This window comes from Alosa sapidissima, chromosome 19, assembly GCF_018492685.1.
Source record: "Alosa sapidissima isolate fAloSap1 chromosome 19, fAloSap1.pri, whole genome shotgun sequence".
Taxonomy (NCBI): Eukaryota; Metazoa; Chordata; class Actinopteri; order Clupeiformes; family Clupeidae; genus Alosa; species Alosa sapidissima.
In genome coordinates, this window is record NC_055975.1 from 24013334 (window position 1) to 24036246 (window position 22913).

The following is a 22913-nucleotide window of genomic DNA, read 5'->3' on the forward strand; positions in this document are numbered from 1 at the left end:
AGTGTTGTAGTATCAGCTAGGGTGGTGGTAGGAACAGCTGTAGTTGTAGCAGCCAGATTTGTAGTATCAGCTATGGTGGTGGTAGGAACAGGTGTAGTTGTAACAGCCAGTGTTGTAGTATCAGCTAGGGTGGTGATAGGAACAGCTGTAGTTGTAGCAGCCAATGTTGTAGTATCAGCTAGGGTGGTGGTAGGAACAGCTGTAGTTGTAGCAGCCAGTGTTGTAGTATCAGCTAGGGTGGTGGTAGGAACAGGTGTAGTTGTAGCAGCCAGTGTTGTAGTATCAGCTATGGTGGTGGTAGGAACAGGTGTAGTTGTAGCAGCCAATGTTGTAGTATCAGCTAGGGTCGTGGTAGGAACAGCTGTAGTTGTAGCAGCCAGTGTTGCAGTATCAGCTAGGGTGGTGGTAGGAACAGCTGTAGTTGTAGCAGCCAATGTTGCAGTATCAGCTAGGGTGGTGGTAGGAACAGCTATAGTTGTAGCAGCCAGTGTTGTAGTATCAGCTAGGGTTGTGGTAGGAACAGCTGTAGTTGTAGCAGCCAATGTTGTAGTATCAGCTACGGTGGTGGTAGGAACAGGTGTAGTTGTAGCAGCCAGTGTTGTAGTATCAGCTACGGTGGTGGTAGGAACAGCTGTAGTTATAGTAGGAACAGGTGTAGTTGTAAAAGCCAGTGTTGTAGTATCAGCTACGGTGGTGGTAGGAACAGGTGTAGTTGTAGCAGCCAGTGTTGTAGTATCAGCTATGGTGGTGGTAAGAACAGCTGCCAGTGTTGTAGTATCAGCTATGGTGGTGGTAAGAACAGGTGTAGTTGTAACAGCCAGTGTTGTAGTATCAGCTATGGTGGTGGTAGGAACAGCTGTAGTTGTAGCAGCCAATGTTGTAGTATCAGCAATGGTGATGGTAAGAACAGGTGTAGTTGTAGCAGCCAGTGTTGTAGTATCAGCTAGGGTGGTGGTAGGAACAGCTGTAGTTGTAACAGCCAATGTTGTAGTATCAGCTAGGGTGGTGGTAGGAACAGGTGTAGTTGTAGCAGCCAGTGTTGTAGTATCAGCTAGGGTGGTGGTAGGAACAGGTGTAGTTGTAGCAGCCAGTGTTGTAGTATCAGCTATGGTGGTGGTAGGAACAGGTGTAGTTGTAGCAGCCAATGTTGTAGTATCAGCTAGGATGGTGGTAAGAACAGGTGTAGTTGTAACAGCCAGTGTTGTAGTATCAGTTAGGGTTGTGGTAGGAACAGCTGTAGTTGTAGCAGCCAGTGTTGTAGTATCAGCTAGGGTGGTGGTAGGAACAGGTGTAGTTGTAACAGCTGTAGTTGTAGCAGCCAATGTTGTAGTATCAGCTAGGGTGGTGATAAGAACAGGTGTAGTTGTAACAGCCAATGTTGTAGTATCAGCTAGGGTGGTGGTAAGAACAGGTGTAGTTGTAACAGCCAGTGTTGTAGTATCAGCTAGGGTGGTGGTAAGAACAGGTGTAGTTGTAACAGCCAGTGTTGTAGTATCAGCTACGGTGGTGGTAGGAACAGGTGTAGTTGTAGCAGCCAGTGTTGTAGTATCAGGTACGGTGGTGGTAGGAACAGGTGTAGTTGTAACAGCCAATGTTGTAGTATCAGCTAGGGTGGTGGTAGGAACAGCTGTAGTTGTAGCAGCTAATGTTGTAGTATCAGCTATGGTGGTGGTAGGAACAGCTGTAGTTGTAGCAGCCAGTGTTGTAGTATCAGCTAGGGTGGATGTAGGAACAGGTGTAGTTGTAACAGCCAGTGTTGTAATATCAGCTACGGTGGTTGTAGGAACAGGTGTAGTTGTAGCAGCCAGTGTTGTAATATCAGCTACGGTGGTGGTAGGAACAGGTGTAGTTGTAGCAGCCAGTGTTGTAGTATCAGCTAGGGTGGTGGTAGGAACAGCTGTAGTTGTAGTAGGAACAGGTGTAGTTGTAACAGCCAGTGTTGTAGTATCAGCAATGGTGATGGTAGGAACAGCTGTAGTTGTAGCAGCCAGTGTTATAGTATCAGCTAGGGTGGTGGTAGGAACAGCTGTAGTTGTAGCAGCCAGAGTTGTAGTATCAGCTGTGGTGGTGGTAGGAACAGGTGTAGTTGTAGTAGGAACAGGTGTAGTTGTAACAGCCAGTGTTGTAGTATCAGCTAGGGTGGTGGTAGGAACAGCTGTAGTTGTAGCAGCCAGTGTTGTAGTATCAGCTACGGTGGTGGTAGGAACAGCTGTAGTTGTAGTAGGAACAGGTGTAGTTGTAACAGCCAGTGTTGTAGTATCAGCAATGGTGATGGTAGGAACAGCTGTAGTTGTAGCAGCCAGTGTTGTAGTATCAGCTAGGGTGGTGGTAGGAACAGCTGTAGTTGTAGCAGCCAGTGTTGTAGTATCAGCTATGGTGGTGGTAGGAACAGGTGTAGTTGTAGTAGGAACAGGTGTAGTTGTAACAGCCAGTGTTGTAGTATCAGCTAGGGTGGTGGTAGGAACAGCTGTAGTTGTAGCAGCCAGTGTTGTAGTATTAGCTAGGGTGGTGGTAGGAACAGCTGTAGTTGTAGCAGCCAGTGTTGTAGTATCAGCTAGGGTGGTGGTAGGAACAGGTGTAGTTGTAGCAGCCAGTGTTGTAGTATCAGCTACGGTGGTGGTAGGAACAGGTGTAGTTGTAGCAGCCAGTGTTGTAGTATTAGCTATGGTGGTGGTAGGAACAGGTGTAGTTGTAGCAGCCAATGTTGTAGTATCAGCTAGGGTGGTGGTAGGAACAGCTGTAGTTGTAGCAGCCAGTGTTGTGGTAGGAACAGCTGTAGTTGTAGCAGCCAATGTTGTAGTATCAGCTAGGGTGGTGGTAAGAACAGGTGTAGTTGTAACAGCCAGTGTTGTAGTATCAGCTAGGGTGGTTGTAGGAACAGCTGTAGTTGTAGCAGCCAATGTTGTAGTATCAGCTAGGGTGGTGGTAGGAAGAGCTGTAGTTGTAGCAGCCAGTGTTGTGGTAGGAACAGCTGTAGTTGTAGCAGCCAATGTTGTAGTATCAGCTAGGGTGGTGGTAAGAACAGGTGTAGTTGTAACAGCCAGTGTTGTAGTATCAGCTATGGTGGTGGTAGGAACAGCTGTAGTTGTAGCAGCCAATGTTGTAGTATCAGCTAGGGTGGTAGCAGCTGTAGTTGTAGCAGCCAATGTTGTAGTATCAGCTATGGTGGTGGTAAGAACAGCTGTAGTTGTAGCAGCCAATGTTGTAGTATCAGCTATGGTGGTGGTAGGAACAGCTGTAGTTGTAGCAGCAAATGTTGTAGTATCAGCTAGGGTGGTAGCAGCTGTAGTTGTAGCAGCCATTGTTGTAGTATCAGCTATGGTGGTGGTAAGAATAGCTGTAGTTGTAGCAGCCAATGTTGTAGTATCAGCTAGGGTGGTAGCAGTTGTAGTTGTAGCAGCCATTGTTGTAGTATCAGCTATGGTGGTGGTTAGAACAGCTGTAGTTGTAGCAGCCAATGTTGTAGTATCAGCTATGGTGGTAGTAGTTACAGCTGTAGTTGTAGCAGCCAATGTTGTAGTGTCAGCTACAGTAGTTACAGTAGTTGTGATGCTAGTAGTGGGATCCTGTGCTGTTGTCACAGGCTCTGTTGCAGGAGACTCTGTAGTTAACTCAGTTGCTTCCGTAACTCCAGGTGGTCTGTAGGGCCCTGATGGAATGTCTGGGAATCCCCAAAACTCCCCAAAGCGCCCAAACTCCTCAAGGGGGCTTGTTGACAATGTCTCCATGTCTGTGCCTGTGCCTGAGCCTGTGTCTGTCTCTGTGTCTGTGTCTGCTGTGTCTGTCTCTGTGTCTGCTGGAGCTGTTTCTGTAGAGATGTCTGCGGGCATGTATGGTTCAAATGGAACTTCAGAAATATCTTCCCAGTAAATGTCAAAGGTGGCTCTAGGTAAACGTGACCTATTTTTCTGGGTGCAAGAGACTTTCACTTTTTTAAGTTTTCCAATAAGATCAAGATAAATCAGAGTTAACGTTTGCTCTTTCTGCAGAGAGAAATAAAGAGATACAGTTAAAACCATGTAATAAAAATGGTATAACTTCATGGTAATGAATATAAAAATGACATGGTAATGAATACCACACTGAATATTTTACATTTGTGCATGGTTTATTCTATTAAAATGGAGAGTCATTAATTGAAAGGGATCTTACCTCAATATTCATTTTGACATACAGAAACCAATTGTTTGTCCATTGTTTGACATCCTTTCCTTGATCAACATGGAGATCTTGAATGGTAAAATTGTAATATTCAATTTAGAATGACACTGTAATATCTAAAATTTCCATCAGATCTTCTGATAAACCCTCAAATTTTGCTGAGCTGCTGGTATCGACACATTCAAAATCATGTATCTCATCATGTTGTCTAACAAATAAATAGAAAAATACAGAAAAGAAGTAGAAAAGAAGAGTTGATGACTTTCAAGGCTGGCTTGAAAGTCAGACTTTTTCCTTGCTAGTGTGACAGAACATAAGTGTGTGATATGGCAAATGTGTGAGGTTGACAACCTTGCTTTGGGCCTAGTGGAGGTTATTTGCAGTACACTCACCAGACACTAAAACGTGCTTCAGAGTGCGTCCAAGCAGCTTCACTGTCATTTCATTCTTCTCACACTTCACCACGGGAGCTACAGTCCTTGAAGCTGCGCGTGATGGCGTGAGCTCGAGGCACGACGCCGCCGCTGTTACATTGCGCATCAGCTCGCGGTCAAAGTACTGCACTGTCACCGAGTGGAGCTGCATCCACTCCATCACCTGGAGAAGAAATGTTACAAGACTTAAAGGCACACTATGCAGGTTTTTTAGCTTAATATGCAATTTTTTTTACTTAATTTACCTTCATTTAACAGCTTCAGAGTCATTGGAATGGTTATATGACCCAATACTATTAAGAAAAACTCAAATCTAAGTAAGAAGTAACATTAGAAATCCCTGATCAACATGATTGGTTATCCTGGACCAATGATTTCAAGGTGAATTCAACGTTTATACCTGCTATGAAAGAGTTCCCAATCATGAGAGGCCAGACTCTCTTCACAAAGTAGTGTCTGAAAATCAGGCTTTATTTCCACGATTTTATATTAATTTCTTAAACAAATAATTAGAGGTCAGAACACCTGTGATGCACACAGACCAATATACTTCATCCATCAGGCCTCTTAGGGTATGCCAGCAGCCAGACCAACGGATACCCAGTCTCTGCTGAATCACTGAAGCTAAGCAGGTGTGGGCTTGGTTATTACTTGAATGGGAGAACTCCTTGGAAGTTGCTGCTGGAAGTGGTGTTTGTGGGTGGCCAGTAGGTGGCACTCTTCTCTCTGGCCGTAAAATCTATCTCAATGCTCGAGTGCAGTTACAGGGACAATGTACAGCAGTAGATGCCGTCCTTCGGATGAAATGTTAAATCGAGGTCCTGACTCACTGTGATCATTAAAGATCCCATGGCAAAGAGTAGGGGGTTCCCCATTGTCCTGGTCAAATTCCAAACCTGGCTCATTCAACCTGACCCCCTAATCCCCCAGTGTAATTGACATGAGAAGAGCTCTAATTTGCTAATTAAGTCAAAGCACTGGCTGTAACAATGGGAATTTGTTTGGGTGTTACATTTGAAACTGAACACGTTAGGATGCTGTAGGGGAGACCGGGTATGGTTGTAACACATTTTTCTTCAGCACCTAAAACTACCATTTCTTTTAAAGCTACAGTTCTGGAACTTTTTGGCAAAGCACCCACATTTGTCTACTACAAGTGGCAACCATTTAAATCTCTTCAACTATATTACAGAATTTGTGAGATTATGACAAATACAGTGTGTACCTTTGTTACAACCTACCCCACTACTGGGGTAGATTGTAACACCTATTGGGGTAGATTGTAACAGGTAAAAAAAAATGTTACAACCATACAATCCGTTCTTCACATAGAGAATGGAGATCATATTAACGTTTTAAACTAAATATAAAAACCACAACGTTTATACTTTTGTGTGTGTATGTATTTGTGTCTCTCATGGAAAGAGAGAGAGGGCTGAACAGTCACACACACAAAGATGAAATTAAACAGACATTAAATGGGTCTACTACCCCCATTCCACAGGTTGTAACATATTCAAAAAATGTGTTACAACCTACCCCACCACTGTCATCCATTGTTTAGCTAGCTGTATTAGCATGGTGCTTTGACATTAGCAAGAGAGAGCTACACCATTCTTTACTAGAGAAACTATAGTTTGACCTGATGTAACTCATACAACTGTATCTACAATGGTAAAAGCACTAGAAAAAAATAAATAAATAAAATAAAGTTACTTTCTTACCTCAGATGTTGAATTTTTCTCCTTACTCTGGGATAAATGGCACTAACAACTTGAAAATGTCCATGTGTGATCGTTAAGGAAGTCTGAGGAGTCAGAAACTGTCACATGGCTCATATCTTATCCCTGATTGGTGGAATTGGTGATGTTACAACTCCCCCCATGTTACAACCATACCCGGTCTCCCCTATGTGTCATGCCTGTGTCAGTGTTAATAAAGTGTTGCCTAGTTGGCCTCAAAACAGATATTCTGTCGTCCTAGTGAGTGAAAAGGAACAGAGTATAACACTGGCAATGGTTTCCTGAGCCTTTAATCTCTCAGTCTGGCCAGGCCAATTGGTTCATTCATTCATTCCCTCACTCTCCACTTCAAGCTGGTGTGTGGTGAGTGTGAGTGTCTGGTGAATAATGGCTGCTGTGCATCAGCCAGGTGGGTGCTATTGGTGGTGGTTAGTGAGTGTCCCCCTTTATTGTGAAGCGCTTAGTGTGTCTATAATGGCTATATAAAATGCAAATTGTTGTTGTTAGGCTCAAAGGTTTAGACAGAGATTTTCTTTGAAGGTTTCTTGTAGCTTAAACCATGCCTGGGAAAACTGGTCTATGAGCTGCTCACCTTATGATGAAGGTAGCAGCCTTTAAAGAAGACCTTAAGTAGCATCCATGATCCACGTTTCTCTGTAGTGTGCCTGCAGTGGGCTGGGAGATGCTGGATGTTGATGGGTGAGAAGTTCTCTGTGGAACCAAGAGACATGTCACCTGTGAGGATTATATTTACATACTGTGCTAAAATGCTCTATTAAATAGAGCTCTCATAACTATTTTACTTTGATATTCTACTGACCGTTGAACAAGAACTGATGGGTGTGCATGGCCACAGTAAACCTCAGGACGAGAGACTCGTTGTCACAGTGAAACTGTGGCATTGAATCGTTGCTGATTTTCATACTGTCCAAACTCTTGGAAGACACTGAGAAGAGAACATAGTCTAGACTTATCAATAGCGAGTCAAGGCAGGTGACCCAATACTATTGGTAATATAGTGGATCATACTTACACAAGAGGTGCCTCCATGTATGCTGTTTCTTCAAAAGTGCATTAATCATATAATTCTGCCTCTTGTTAGCTTCAGGAACCACTGTTTTGCTGGAGATATTGAAGTGATGGGATGAATCTGATGACGCAGAGTGGCGGTTCATTTCCTCTGGTGTCTCTTCTGTTTCAAGTGCTCTCACCTTTCCCGTTCCATTGAAATCAAACACTTGCAGAAGTAGTCCGCCAAAAACACCCACTAGCGTTGGTAGGATCAACAAAACACGGGCAGCCATTTTCATTCAAAGAATTTAAAAAGCAGTATAAATGTGCTCTCCTCGAAAGAGAAGTCCTCTGATAGCTCAGTGTTCACTGTAGCATCCCATATATCTTTCCAACAATAAAAGGTTAGACTCTGTTGTTCTGCAGTTCCAGAAGAAGCAGTGGAGAAGTGTGAGTGAATCTGCTACAGATAGGAGAGACACCCAGTGCACTATCTCATCAGAAACGCCAGGCTTGATAAACTCCCACCTAATGAGCAGCTAGGGCTATAGGGTTGTAATCAGAACACAAACGTCATATGACATACAAACATTTTGCATGATAAGGAACAGAACTAAACTTCTTTAGTTGGACTAACTTCTTGGGGGGGACAGAGAAGTCATGAATCACTTTGTGTATTACATCTCTATGCAACATTGCCTTAAAAAAAACTTACTGTGGTGCCAAACGATTCTTAGATTAGGTTGGTTTCAGCTTTTTTGGAGTATATTTTGAGGGGCTTTTAACCTTTATTCAGATAGGACAGTGAGGAGTGACCAGGATACATGAGATGGAATCAGGAAATGAGCATAGGTCAGAGTTGAACCAGCATCACAATGGACATTTGGACCTGAATGTGTCAAACAAAATTAATTCCAAGGAGAATCTTCCATATAATCTAGATTCATTACACATAAATTGAAAAATGTCAAGCTTTTTTTGTTTGTTTTAATCTTGATTATTCTAATTGTTATGATTGATTACAGTTTACAGCTCATGGAAATCAAAAATCCAGTATCTCAAAATATTAGAAACAAATAAAGAACTGATAATACAAAAATGTTGACATGACTGGTGGGTCTCATCACCAAGGGCGACGAGACTCAATACAGGTTGGAGGTCGACCATCTGACCACGTGGTGCAGGGACAACAACCTCCTGCTGAACGTCAGCAAGACCAAAGAGATTGTTGTTGACTTCCGGAGAGGTCACACCCAACACCTGCCACTGACCATCGACGGTGCTGTGGTGGAGAGAGCGAGCAGCACCAAATTCCTGGGGGTGCACATCAGTGAAGACCTCTCCTGGACCACCAACACTGCATCACTGGCGAAGAGAGCTCAGCGCCGCCTGTACTTCCTGCGGAAACTCAGGCGAGCAAGTGCTCCACCAGCCATCATGACCACATTCTACCGAGGCACCATTGAGAGCATCCTCTCCAGCTGTATCGCTGTGTGGGGCGGAAGCTGCACTGAATACAACAGGAAAGCCCTGCAGCGCATAGTGAACACAGCTGGAAGGATCATTGGTGCTTCACTCCCCTCCCTGAAGGACATTTACACCACCCACCTCACCCGCAAGGCGACCAAAATTGTGAGTGATGCAAGTCACCCCGCTCACAATCTGTTTGATCTACTGCCCTCTGGGAAGAGGTACAGAAGCCTGCGCTCCCGCACTACCAGACTCACCAACAGCTTCATACACCAAGCTGTAAGGATGCTGAACTCTCTCCCTCCTCTCCCCCCTCCACCCTCAGCTACATAACATCCTGGACATTGGACCCACAATGGCCGCCTGCACTACTCCACTTGCACACTTGCACACTTGTACACTTTACAACTTGGTGTTGTTGTCCTGAAAACACAACACTTCTGCTGCTCTTACATAACTTGCACCACTATGCCACTTTCTTTATTACTTAGGTCAAACAGAACTACCCAAGCCTTTTATTGGCCTGACTTTGCACTAGTATTTTATTGACTGTCTATGCACAATTTCAACCAAATTTTGCTGCTCTTATTTTTTTCCATTATTATATGTGCCCTCTTATTTACTTATTTACTTACTTTTTTGTTTACTTGAATGTTATGTTTTGTCTGTGGACTTAAATTGGAAAAATATGTCTTGTCTTCACCGTGGGATAGTGAGAAACGTAATTTCGATCTCTTTGTATGTCTGGAACATGTGAAGAAATTGACAATAAAGCTGACTTTGACTTTGACTTTGATGAAAAGAGCTCTAATTAGCTAATTAAGTCAAAGCACTGGCTGTAACAATGGGAATTTGTTTGGGTGTTACATTTGAAACTGAACACGTTAGGATGCTGTATGTGTCATGCCTGTGTCAGTGTTAATAAAGTGTTGCCCAGTTGGCCTCAAAACAGATATTCTGTCGTCCTAGTGAGTGAAAAGGAACAGAGTATAACACTGGCAATGGTTTCCTGAGCCTTTAATCTCTCAGTCTGGCCAGGCCAATGGACTTTTACACAATATTCTAGTTTTTTGAGATGCACCTGTTATGTGGGAGAGAACCAGATCTGTCAGACATTCTTCAGACAACAGCATAATGTCAATCAGAACATTCCTAAGCCACAGTAAGACGTCAGGATTATCACTTATCATGGGGATTGAATGTTTCTGGCGACAGCCATATCTGCTCTTTTTGTTGTAGGGGGCGCCTACTGTTCTTTGTACAGTGATTCTTCAATCTTCTGCAGGTCTGCCATTGCATGCGCCACAGTTTTTTAAAAACATTTTGAGCTGAGACTATCAGAACATTCATGATAAAAAATATATTCTGACGGAGACTGACACTCTAGCAGTCCACTCTATCCACAGCAGTGTCAGTATAAACAATGATACTGTCATTGTGTGACCTAATATCTCATTGCTGCTTTCAAAGAATTACATTGGCTTAGTGTGTATCCTAGTACGGCTACAGCTAATTTTGCTGACATTTAGTTGAATCTGTCCAAAACAGTTAATTTCACATTCAAGTACCCTCTTCCAAAAAATATGAAAGGTTGCCTCAGTTATCAAGATATTTACTTTTTCATGACTGTAAATACATCCGAACACATCTCAGGTTAACAAATCTTTCTCACACATATTCATATATTGTGGCAGCCGTGGCGGTTAGCGCTTCAGACTTGTGACCGAAGGGTTGCTGGTTCAAACCCCGACCAGTAGGAATGGCTAAAGTGCCCTTGAGCAAGGCACCTAACCCCTCACTGCTCCTTGAGCCCGGCTGTAGCAGGCAGCTCACTGCGTCGGGATTAGTGTGTGCTTCACCTCACTGTGTGTTCATTGTGTGCTGAGTGTGTTTCACTAATTCAACGGATTGGGATAAATGCAGAGACCAAATTTCCCTCACGGGATCAAAGAGTACTTATACTTATATTGGACATTATTACAGTGCATGAAAATGCACTGTTCTGTTATCCGAAGTCTTATTATTACGGTGCATTGGTAGACCAGTCAAACGAACGCTTGTGAGGACGCGTGAGAATTTTTACTTTCCTGCTCTTCTGCGTGCACACACACCTCCATACATTGACATAGATACAATGAGGTTGTTAGTAATATCACTTAATCCAAATCTAGTTCTCATGTTTTTTTTTATTTTTATTTCATTTGATTAGAAAATTACACACAGAACAACAACTTGAAGAAGGCACACATGCACATGCACACGCTGATTTATGTAATTTTTGAACAGAATAATTGTAGAACAGAATTAGTTTTTTAAAGATTAACAACAGGGGCGCAGCTACCCATTTTTGAGGGGTATGCAACAACAATATTGGCGCCCCCCCCCCCCAAAAAAAAACACACACAAACAACTAAAGCAAAACAAAAGGCCAATAAAGCATTAGTGTCTATTGAATCTGTTTTTAAAGAAATGCTGCCAATTTGATGTTTAACTTGATGTTATACTTGATAAGTATTGATAAATGGTGCATTGTCACTTTAAAGGAGTCTAAACGGTTCTCATAACGCCCTTTTGCCTGCTATTGCTCACAATGGATAAGGCTGATAGGCCTACTCTATTTATTTTTTTACTCTCTTATTACAAGGAGCCTTCATTGTTAGGATATGGAAACATGTAATGAGTTGCTGCTAGCGTAACATTTATGTTTGCAGTTGGCCATTAAAAGTGCAGTATGAGCATGGTAGCCACCTAGCTATCTGAATGGAATAGGCTGTTTCAATCGGCATTATGCTTAACAAACGCTAGTTAGTCTGTTAACATTCGTATTTGCAAGCCTCCAAGCACAGACGTCATCACTTTAAATCCTACCTGTTGCCTTTCACGTCCACTTATTTAACTGCTGTTGCATCCCTTGACATGCCATCTCCTTTTCCCTCTTTCTTTTTCTATTTTAGTCGCCAACAGCTTTTTTTTGCTGTATCCATCTTTTTCCATAGACGGCAACTCACTACTCGTAGGCCTATCTGCTCGCCCAGCGCTCACGGCGCCCCCACTCCCTCTTCTATGTCAAAATTCTAGATGGAATCTTATGAGATAGGGCGCCTCTAGCCTGTTAGTCCTCTAAAATGTTATAGAACATTGAGAAAATGTTGAAATGATTTAGAAACGGACAGCAGTAGCTACATATAGAAAATACCAAATATATCTATATAAATAAATATTTTACCATCGCTTTGGCGCCCCAATGGAGCTGCGCCCCTATGCGCCGCATATAGCGCATACCCACTTTTTGCGCCACTGATTAACAAGGTACACAGGCACGCACACACACACAGACAGTATACATACTCCTTAAGAAAAACGTCCATAAATGTGGAATAATAAAACAAATCTAATTTGTCTTTCAGACATACAATGAATGACTCATCCCACCGGATCCTCCCGGGCAGCACTCCACAGCTGGCTCCAGCTCTGCTCTCTGGTGAACCTGTTTCTTGGTCGTTGTCATCGCTGTCAATGAGGATGAATGAGGATGAATGCTTCAGTTGTACTAAAACGTAAGAAATCCAATGTATGCGAGTGTTTTCAGCTTTTTAAATCCATGGGCTGAAAGTGAAAATACTCACGTCCTCACAAGCCTTGTTCGTTTGACTGGTTTATCACGGGTGCCCCCACGGAGCCTGTCAGGAACCTAAGTGACCTGTCTTTGTTGAAAGCCCACCCACCACAGCAAAGTGCAGGTCTTGAGTGGGAAGACTAGACAAACATACAAGACAAACTCAGACGCCACAGACACATATCAGAAAACAATTCACAACTGATTAACAATTCAATTAACAATTAAACATTACTACATATGTCGCCTAGTGCTGACAACAACCCCTGAACAGGCTCAGAATCCCAGGACACACACCACAACACAGACAGATGTTTAAGAAAATGTACAAATCTTTATTACATACAGGTCACAAGCATTCCACCCACACAGGTTTCGGGCAAGGGTTAATAGGTCAGCATTGGTCACACAGCACAGCTAGGATCTTAGAAACAAGTGAGTAGAACCACACCATCAGCTACCATGGGTTTCAGAACCCTAGTCACATCCAGACATCAAGCAGAGTACCACAGCAAATCTTGTTCACGGCACACAACCATTTGCACACGTGCACACTACGGATCCCCAGACCATTACCAGCAACTTAGCCTCCCAACCACCCCCCAAGCCAGAACCCATTCATGCAGGCAGAAACATAACACACAAACAAACAAGTAAAAATGTCCGTTCGGTCAGGGCCCCTCCTGACCGAAACAAAAAAACACAAAATCAAAATAAACTGAGTCTCACCCGGCCACTGTGCACCAAGTAGGCCGGGGAAAATTACAGTCTTTTATCCACTAGCACAGGACCTTTAGCTTGAAGCACAGCCAGTGGACTCTTATTTTGCCTTCACAGGGGATGGGGTTGGCGTGGGCACGCCGCCGCTTTCTTGGCGTGATGACGTCACCGTCCTGAGAACCCGGAAGCACTGCGCCACTCGACTCACTGCTGCTGACACTGTTAAGGAGTAAACAACCACGATGAGCGCTTTGCGGCAAACAATCACAATAACTTCATTCACACGGGCATTTACATGGGATCACCGTTCCTTTAGATCGGTTTGAGAGCGCAGAATAGTCTTAACGATCATACGATCTCCAGTCCTCTCTCGTAGCCTCTTCCCTCTGCTAGACGCGGCCGGCAAGCTTCATCGGTGACATGGATTGCAGGGCCGCGCAGGAACAGCGACACCGTCTTAATGGCTGGATCAGTCGTCCGTCGTCCGTGCCTCGCTTGTCGCTCCCTCTCCCCCAGACTGCCGAATCACATACTGGTGAGCCCTTTTATTTCCCAGTCCATTACGAGCTCCACCAATCTGCATCGCAGCCATCCACTCTTCCGAGGGCCTACACCTGTATGTCATCCACCCCGTGGGCGGCGATCGTCCATCCTGGCCACCGATCACAAACAAAACAGCGGCAGACACAGACCAAAGACTGGCCATTACAGTACATCCCCCCTCCCTCTACAACACAATCTGTCCAGTATTCTTGTTTGCAGTCTGTATTGCCCCAATAAAACATTCATAATTATCACACGTGTCTGTCCCCCCCTCTGTATAGTCCCCGATGATCAGCAAACACACAGGTAAACAGATATGTAAACACATTCTATGCAACATTTGGGAGACACACAGGGCCCACACGACACATACATCTATTCAAAACAAAAGCATATTGCCATTCTGATCCAACCACCACTCACAACTGGCTGGTCACAGCTGCAACATGCACCGAATGCTGTACCTGGGATCCGTAAAGGCGGTTTTCACAGGACATTCTAAAAAGGAATATTTACTATGTGTGTAACTATACTTACCACTTAGCAACTATACTTACCACTGACAATACATTGGGAAAATAGCACAACTCTTTAGCACAACTGAACTACTAGTAAAAAGAGATTCTTAATTGCTTTGGCAAGTTCTATAGTCACTCCTCTTCGTTGCTGTGGCCGTTTATGATCCAATCAGCAACATGTATAACATCACACACTATTTTAGAAAAACGTCCATAAATGTGGAATAATAAAACAAATATAACTTGTCTTTCAGACCTGCGATGAAAGATTCATTCCCGCCAGATCCTCTACACAGACATGTCTGACCTGGTGTCAGTGACAAAGTCACACCAGGGAAGGCCAGTGACCGCAAGCTGGCCTTGCACCTGAGTGAAGTAGCGGTGACCCCTTCTCGGTACAGGTTTCCCCCCCAACAAACTTAACATGAGGTGCCTCGGTGATGCTGTTGATGTCCGGACATTTCACCTCCACCAGTCCAAAGGGGGGATCCTGCAAAGGATCAACCACCCGGCCATCTGGTCTTGCACCCAGATGGGGAGCATCTGGGTGCACAATGAAGCCACAGGGGAGCATGTTGACCTCCCATTGCTCTGCGTAGCGCTGGAGCACTTCTGGCTCCAGCTCCAACCCCCGCCGCATAGCTGCGGATTGCCGGGTTCCCTTGAGGATCCTCTCTGCCAACCGCTGCCGGATTTCATCTCCCCTGGCCACATAGACATCATGGAACCGGCTTGCTGTGAGCCTGCTCTCCCAAGCAGCACTCCACAGCTGGCTCCTGCTCTGCTCTCTGGTGTCCCTTTCTAAAAGAGCAGAGAGGCCAGGGGTCATCAGCAGACACTCGAGGTGAAGCTGGTGGTGCAGCATGGGGACAACCGCAAGCCTCTGGGAAAACCGGTACCCTGCTAGAGTACGATCGGGGAAGATTGGACCCTCTCCATGCCAGATCTCCCGGCTTGCTGACTTTGTTGGAGAGCATTGGTATGACGAAGGGGACTGGCCCAAATTGGCTGTCTACCAGGGACATTGTGGCCAAACCAGACAATGCTTGGCAAATCAGCAGCTCTGGGTTCTCCTGCTGTAGCCCATAGTGGAGGGTCTGGACTTTCTCCACCGGAAAGGGCCCTACAAAGATTAAAACATGTAGTATATTATAGCAAATTATTCATTTACAGTTTATTCATTGCGTTTTGGGTGTTGTATTGTATTGGTTTATGTTTTTGTATTTATATTTTCTATGATATGTATTTCTTTAAAATAAAATATATTTCTTTGACACTTCCCTTTATATGGCATATACAAGGTAGATTTCACTCCGCAGCTGCCTAAAGCTTTTGGATTTTTAATGACCAACAGGTCAACAGGTTCTGGGTGAACCTGTTGACCTGTTGGTCATTAAAAATCCAAAAGCTTTAGGCAGCTGCGGAGTGAAATCTACCTTGTATATGCCATATAAAGGTAAGTGTCAAAGAAATATATTTTTACAATAATAAATGTTGCTTATGCAAAAGTTTACTTATAGAGGGCTCTAAATGTTATTTTTATTGAGGTCTTTTTTGTCTGTTTATTCCATTATAGTCTGCTGTTAAGTTATGTTTACCTGAGTACGCGGCTTGTGCCAGGCTTGTGGTTTGCTGGTGCAAGCCACAGGTAAGGGAATGGTAGCTGTCCCCATGGTGCTGTAGTGTGCTGTCTGGTAGAGGAGTGCAACAATGTGATTGCAGAATCCTCTACCAGCAGCACAGGAACAGCCATACCCCAGCAGTCTAGCTGGCTAAGCAGGTTGTATGGTCATCTAAAACATTAACATGATGGTGCTGAGTCCACAATGAAGTTAGTGAACCTGAACTCATGAAACAACAACTAGAACTTCGGGAAAAAGAAATAAGAGCTCTGGGTTTAAGCTGAGCTTTGCTCGAGTGGTTTCAGTGCAGAGGTGCACACGCATGCATTAATTGAACGCTCATACCACTACCACTTAATTGTGTGCTTCTATGTTTGATGGCACCAAATTAGCAAGTATTTCCTCCTGATTGCAGAAACGTTTGTTTTATTTTATTTTATTATTTTTCTGTCAGTCCACGATTCCTTGATCAATTGCGCACCAAATTATCAGACGACTGAGTGACGGAAGCACCGGGCATGACTTTACTCCACGGCTCCAGCAGTCTCCTCGTCACGGTGCCGGTCCGCAGCTCATAGTTTGAGAAACGCTGATTTAGTCCACACAGGACGGTGCATTTGTTTGTTAATAACATTGGAGGATGCACAAAAATTGCTCAGGTCAGTCACTGTTGCCAGGAAGAGGCGTTTAGGACGAAACACAGGGTAGGTAGCGTTTGTTTTGGTCGAATATTGATGTATACTCTAGCTACGTTTTTCGAAGACAACCCATAGCCACTTGACCAATGTATCCTCTTAAAAAAAGACTAATACAAACCAGAGTTATTTTGGAGTTATTTCGGCGCTCTTGTTTCCTTTTACCTCCAGTTTGTGAGGCTCCTCATTCTTTCTTAGAGATCGGTAGCATTGTGCTCTCACAACGACACTACCATCTACTACATTGGAGACTATAAGAACAGAACATGCAGGTAATAATTAGAAATTAAATTACAGACAGGATACATTCAGATACAGGATACTTTTTTTACATGAAGTACAGAATTTCGTTACACTGCTTTATTGAAGTGCATTATAAGCTGTTGTGTCTATCTGCTAACGTTAACTAACTGACTGACTTTACCTTCATAATTATATATAAATTGTTCATGAGGGTTAGGGTTAGGGTTAGGGTTGGAACAATTTATATCCCCGATCCAGTTTGGATCGCTTAGTTTTCGTGTGAAGTTCCACAATTTCTGCCACCTGTGATAGACTAATTTTTGGCAGATGCCGCAAATTCCTTGTAATCTTGTAGATAGATCCGATAACGTTAGTTTCTCCATAAGCCATTGTCAACCGGAAGTGAGTATACGCCTTATCGATATTCAAAATGGCGGCGTGAAATAGGCTTATCTGGCTCTCTTAAGACTACAGATCCTGTTCAACTGTTTCCTCTGTCCACAACTCTTTCAAAATAAAAGTCCCCACTACAATAATTCCCTATTAAATAATTTAACCAACTATTTAACTGTTCAACCATTCCAACTGTCAGTTGTCATCAACTATGACTCCCACCATCTGTTTCCTCTGCTCACAGCTGTTTCAAAATTCCTCACTACAATTATTCCCTATTAAATAATTTAACCGTTTAAACTACTCAACTATTTAACTGTTTAGCTATTACAACAGTCACTTGTCATCAACTATGTCTCCCGCCAACTGTTTCCTCTGCCTACAAATGTTTCAAAATAAAAGTCCTCACTACAAATAGTTCCTAATGGATAATTTAACAATTTAAACTACCCAACTATTTAACTATTCCAACTGAACTGTCAGTTGCCATCAACTATGACTCCCTCCAAAAATAAAAGTCCTCACCACAATAATTCTATATTAAATAATTTAACCATTTTAACTATCCAACTATTTAACTGTTCAGCCATTCCAACTCTCAGTTGTAATCAACTATGACTCCTGCCAACTGTTTCCTCTGCCCACAACTGTTTCAAAATAAAAGTCCTCAATACAATAATTCACTATTAAATAATTTAACTATTTAAACTACTCAACTATTTAACTGTTCAGCCATTCCAACTGTCAGTTGTCATCAACTATGACTCCCCACCTAACGTTTTTCTCTATCTGACCTCCGTCTTTTTACTTGGATTATATTTTAAACAATATTCAACAATATTTTATTCAGCAGCCATTTTTCCATTTTCATGCACTCGTAATTCAAACATTAGTCCTAAAAACGGTGGTAGTCCTATATTTAGGGTCGTCTTATTATTGTATGTTTTCTTTTTATGGTTATGGTAATGGGATTTGCCAGAGGCCTTTGTCCAAAGCGTGTCTAGTCTCTAATAGTAGGCTATTACATATGATTAATAAATTACAACCATAACTATAATTGCTATAGGAAAATAAGTTCAGATATTATGGCCAAATGTTAGCAAATAGTAGATTGTTAAGAATATTGGACATGTAGACCTTTTAAGACTGTGTTTGTGTTTGTTTGCTGTTACGCAACTTGCATAATAAAATGATAATATAGAGGTTTTAGCACTGAAAATGTGTCTTTGATGGTTAATGACTTCCTGTTACAGGGCAATTCGCGCAAAACTGTCACATCCATAACGCCAACACAATTCAATGCCGTTATGGATGTGACAGTTTTGCGTGGAATTGCCCTACAATACATTCTAAAAGTAGGCCTAAATAATATACACATTTAAAGCCAAGACCCCAAGTTTTCATTTCATGTAATTACTGCTGAAAGATTTTTTGAAGATGAGCAATTCATGCATGGGTAAAAATTGTGGCAACCAACCCCGGTCTCCCCTATGCTCCTCACTCTGCACGTTAATAGCCTTCTTGTAGGCAAACAATAAACATTGACATTGTCAGTGTCAGAAGATTAGTCAACCAAGTATTTAAGAATAAAGGTAAGATACTTTATCCAAAGAAATAATTACAATAGGCTAGGTTAAGTTATAGCCTATGGCTCCATGTTGAACAGTCCATCACCAAAATAATTGTAGCCTAGTCTAATTTGGGGCATTTACTATTACCAATATTGAACGGGGAGATAAAACAGAGTTAATCAAGACCATTTAATTAGGCCTACTCAAGTAGGCCGTCAATAGACCATCCATGGTTTATTTTTTTCACGAATTATTTTTTATCTCTTCTCGTGTAGATGCGTGTGGACCAAATATTAGGCTACTCTGGCCTGCTATTGGCAATGAAAAATACTGGTCTGCGGACAATGTTACTTGCCGACCCCTGCTCTACACCTCATGTCCAATACAGTTCTATGTCCTTTTGCAATCCATGACCTCACGTATGGAAAGGGGTTGAACCGGATAAGCGGCGGGCCGACAAGGCATTTAGGCAACGGAAGCGATCCCAGATGGATGTGAGTGGAGCTGGGCGGAACAAAATTCATCTGGTGAGAGTCAGGTTATATAGAAGTAGCACTGAAAGAGAGCTGCCTACGGCATTAGCAGAGCTGGATCAGTCTCGTATCAATGAAGTTATGATGAGAAAGGGTGTGCAATGGATTTTCAACCCGTCTGCTGCGTCCCACCACGGCGGCATCTGGAAGTGTCAAAAATCTGCACAGTGAGAAAAGTGCGAGCTCTGTTGTAACAGCTCTTAGAAGATGACGGACTACATTATTTTTTATTTTATTATTTATACTTTTTTGATCCCGTGAGGGAAATTTGGTCTCTGCATTTAACCCAATCGGTGAATTAGTGAAACACAAACAGCACACAGTGAACACACAGTGAGGTGAAGCACACACTAATCCCGGCGCAGTGAGCTGCCTGCTTCAACGGCGGCGCTCGGGGAGCAATGAGGGGTTAGGTGCCTTGCTCAAGGGCACTTCAGCCGCGGCCCACTGGTCGGGGCTCGAACCGGCAATGTTCTTGGTTAACCCGAGGTTTCCGTTAACCACACCCTTTATAAAGTACCACCCCTCTACTAACAATTTCTCCTGAGAATGTCGGCGTATACCTGGATGATCCATACGATATTGGAGCGCAAACCGTGAGGGGCTCTATTCGCAGGGCGAGGGGTTAGAGATACCGCCAGAGATACCCGGACGATATCTATGAAGATATAGATCAGGGGTCACCAAATGGCGGACCGCGGTCCGAGTCTGGACCCTGACGTGATCCTATCCGGACCCGGACCATAATAGCCTAATTTAGATTTTCACGTAAGATTTCAAAGCTGCGCTAAATGTTTCGTTGGTTATGTTGGATTCTCTGGTTGTTGCGTTGTGTTTTAGTTCTAATGTCTGTATTGAAGATGGTCAATAAAGCTTGAAGGCGGGATCAGGATTTGCGTTCACCTGGTCAGAATGTAGGTAGGCCTACTGCATGCAGGGTGCGCTAGGGCTTTGACTTTTGCCCAAAAATCATATTCGAAGTTCGTTTGATTATTAATATTAAAATTCGAATATATTCGAATATGTATTAATAATATTTTAACCATTAAATGTCTTCCGTAAGACCGATATTGGTATCAAACTTAAGTTCTATTTGTTCTGTCCACCAGAGGGCAGTGTATCAGTCAATGTCAATAGACTACGTGCACGAAAGGCTGAGTAAATGCGTGTGTCAAAATTGTTATTATTGAGCATAGGGCTGGGCGATACAACGATAGCGATATGTATAGCACATGTAATCGATATCAATAAAAAATAAGTTCGATAGAACATTCATAATTAAAAGCAACACACACCTCCTGCCTTATGTTGTCCATAAATAAAATAGGCTAAATATATCTTGCATTGTAGTATGTCAAACTCTACCAGAGTAGGCGGTAGAAGTAGGCCTAACGTTACCTCAACACAGACTCTCCTTGCCCCGTGCACTCTCTCTCTCCGTCTCAACAGGCGCATCCCTCCTCAGCATGCACATGTAATCCAAACATTAATCGTGCAAGACGACTGGCTGAATTGCTATTAAATCCGGTTAGCATCATTAGCACGCTGCACGAATTTGTTCAAAACTACTGCATTCAAATTGACTGCTAAATTCTAATCATCTCAATCCCAATGCAAATGGAAAAGTATTTTCCAAGACTCAAACGGGCTGTCCCAAGGAGAAAAAGTATTCAATTGAAACTTAAACACACATGGGGAAACTGAACAGTCTAACCATAGACTATGATAAACTAGCAAATTAAGCTAACGTTACTTTGCTTACAATATTTCCAGGCTTCAACCAGTGCTGCTTTTCATTCAGAATTATCTGCACATTTATTTATTTGAGTGTTTTTAATGATTGTGTTGCCATTTCTTTTCCCTATTTGCTTTGATTGATAACTAAGGTGATTGAAATCAGAGGAAGGTTAAGTTTAAAATAAAAATGTCTATGTGGGAGCTGCTCACTAAGCGCGAACCAGCCAGGATGCTAACCTACAGGAGCCCAGATGGCCAACAATAGCCTTGCTAATGAGCTCGCGATTTCACTTCAGAAAGCGTGAAAAAAACCTCGGAATCTGAATTGAAAACAACGTTTAGGCTACAACCAAATACTTTTACAAAAAAATATTTCCATAGGCTACAGGTTCGAATATTAAGAGATCCCTAAAATTCGTTCGAATATCTTTAATTTTTAAAATAATCGAATTATATTCGAATAACGAAGTTCGGAGTCAAAGCCCTAGGGTGCACAGTGCAGCAGTGTTTCCCCTCTTAGCAGGCTTCCAGCTGCTAAGATCTGCCCCCGAAGTCTCTTTAAACCCGTTGGATGTTCTCGTCTTTCCTCTACCCTTGCAGTCGGGTCACAATAACCAAATGTTGTCGTCTTTCTTCTCCTTTTGCGAGAAGGGTCACGGCACCAAATGTTGTCGTCTTTCTTCTCCTTTTGCGAGAAGGGTCACGGCACCAAATGTTGGATTCTCTGGTTGTTGCGTAGTGTTTTAGTTCTAATGTCTGTATTGAAGATGGTCAATAAAGCTTGACGGCGGGATCAGGATCGGCAATTAGATGATGATTTATTGTAGATGGTACAACAATGAATAACAGAACACAGGCTAAGTCTCAAACAGTAAAACTGTGCAGAGTCTAACAGTTGTGGTTGTTATTAGAAGCGGCTGCTGAGCCTTCCGACAGAAGATGCTCCTTGGGTTGCTTCCTCGATCCGTCTCCGTGTCAAAACCTAAGCCTGTTATACTAAAACATACAAATGTCAATCATGCCAACGTGGCAGGTGCCAACCAGTGTACAAAACCCGGCCCTGGCCAGATGGAGATACTAGCCCGAATAGGCAGACATGCTGTCTCCCTCGGCCCATGTTATCACTGATGTTCCTCGGATGTTCCTAAACATCGGCCTGTATGACCTTCCTGCTGGTACACAGGCCTAAGGCACAGTTATGTACAATAATATGGACCTCTCCCTGTTGTATACTACACACAGAAGTAACATATGAACACATCAGAATACAGTAAGAATACCCCAGAATTCTACAGTTAGGATAACAGCATTTACTTCAGGAGCTTCAGGAACCATCATTTTGCTTGCTGCTACTCAGCCAGTGAAATCTGATAATTTTTAATAAAATTAAACTTGCTGATTTTTTTTTTTTATGCCTTTAACTAGATAGGACAGTGGAGACCGACAGGAAGCGAGTGGGAGAGAGAGTCGGGGTGGGATCCGGAAAGGACCTCGGAGCGGGAATTGAACCCGGGTCGCCGGCGCACGTGCCCCAGCCAGTCGCGCCACCACTGGGGCATTTAAACTTGCTGATTAATGGGTTCAAGGAACCAGCTGTGGAATATCATGCCTCAGCTCAAGCCAAGGCTACTCAGTTTTTCTCCCCAATTACTCTATCTTGCTTTATTTCTCCTCATTTGAAATGTTGCCTTTAGGCTACTTATTTAATGGGCCTACAACTAGGCTCCATCCATCCATCCTAATATATATATATATATGCATACATACATACATAGCCTAAACACACGCGTTAAATATTATGATGCTCCGGACCTTTGCTTGAGGAGATTTTCCGTAACTGGACCTCGCTGAAGATTAATTGAATACCCCTGATATAGATTGTCAGCTGAGGGAATTCGTTATCT

At 43.0% G+C, this 22913-nt stretch overlaps 1 protein-coding gene across 1 annotated transcript; it reads right to left on the bottom strand.

Annotated features, from left to right (window-relative positions):
- Positions 1-3607: 3607 nt before the first annotated feature.
- On the bottom strand, positions 3608-7260 carry LOC121693637. The gene is made up of 6 exons (XM_042073183.1): positions 7158-7260; positions 6930-7048; positions 4554-4758; positions 4153-4229; positions 3777-3983; positions 3608-3661 (listed from the first exon to the last, which is right to left on the bottom strand). The coding sequence occupies exons 1-6, from the start codon at positions 7258-7260 to the stop codon at positions 3608-3610; spliced, it is 765 nt and encodes a 254-aa protein (XP_041929117.1).
- Between the last annotated feature and the right edge of the window lie 15653 nt (positions 7261-22913).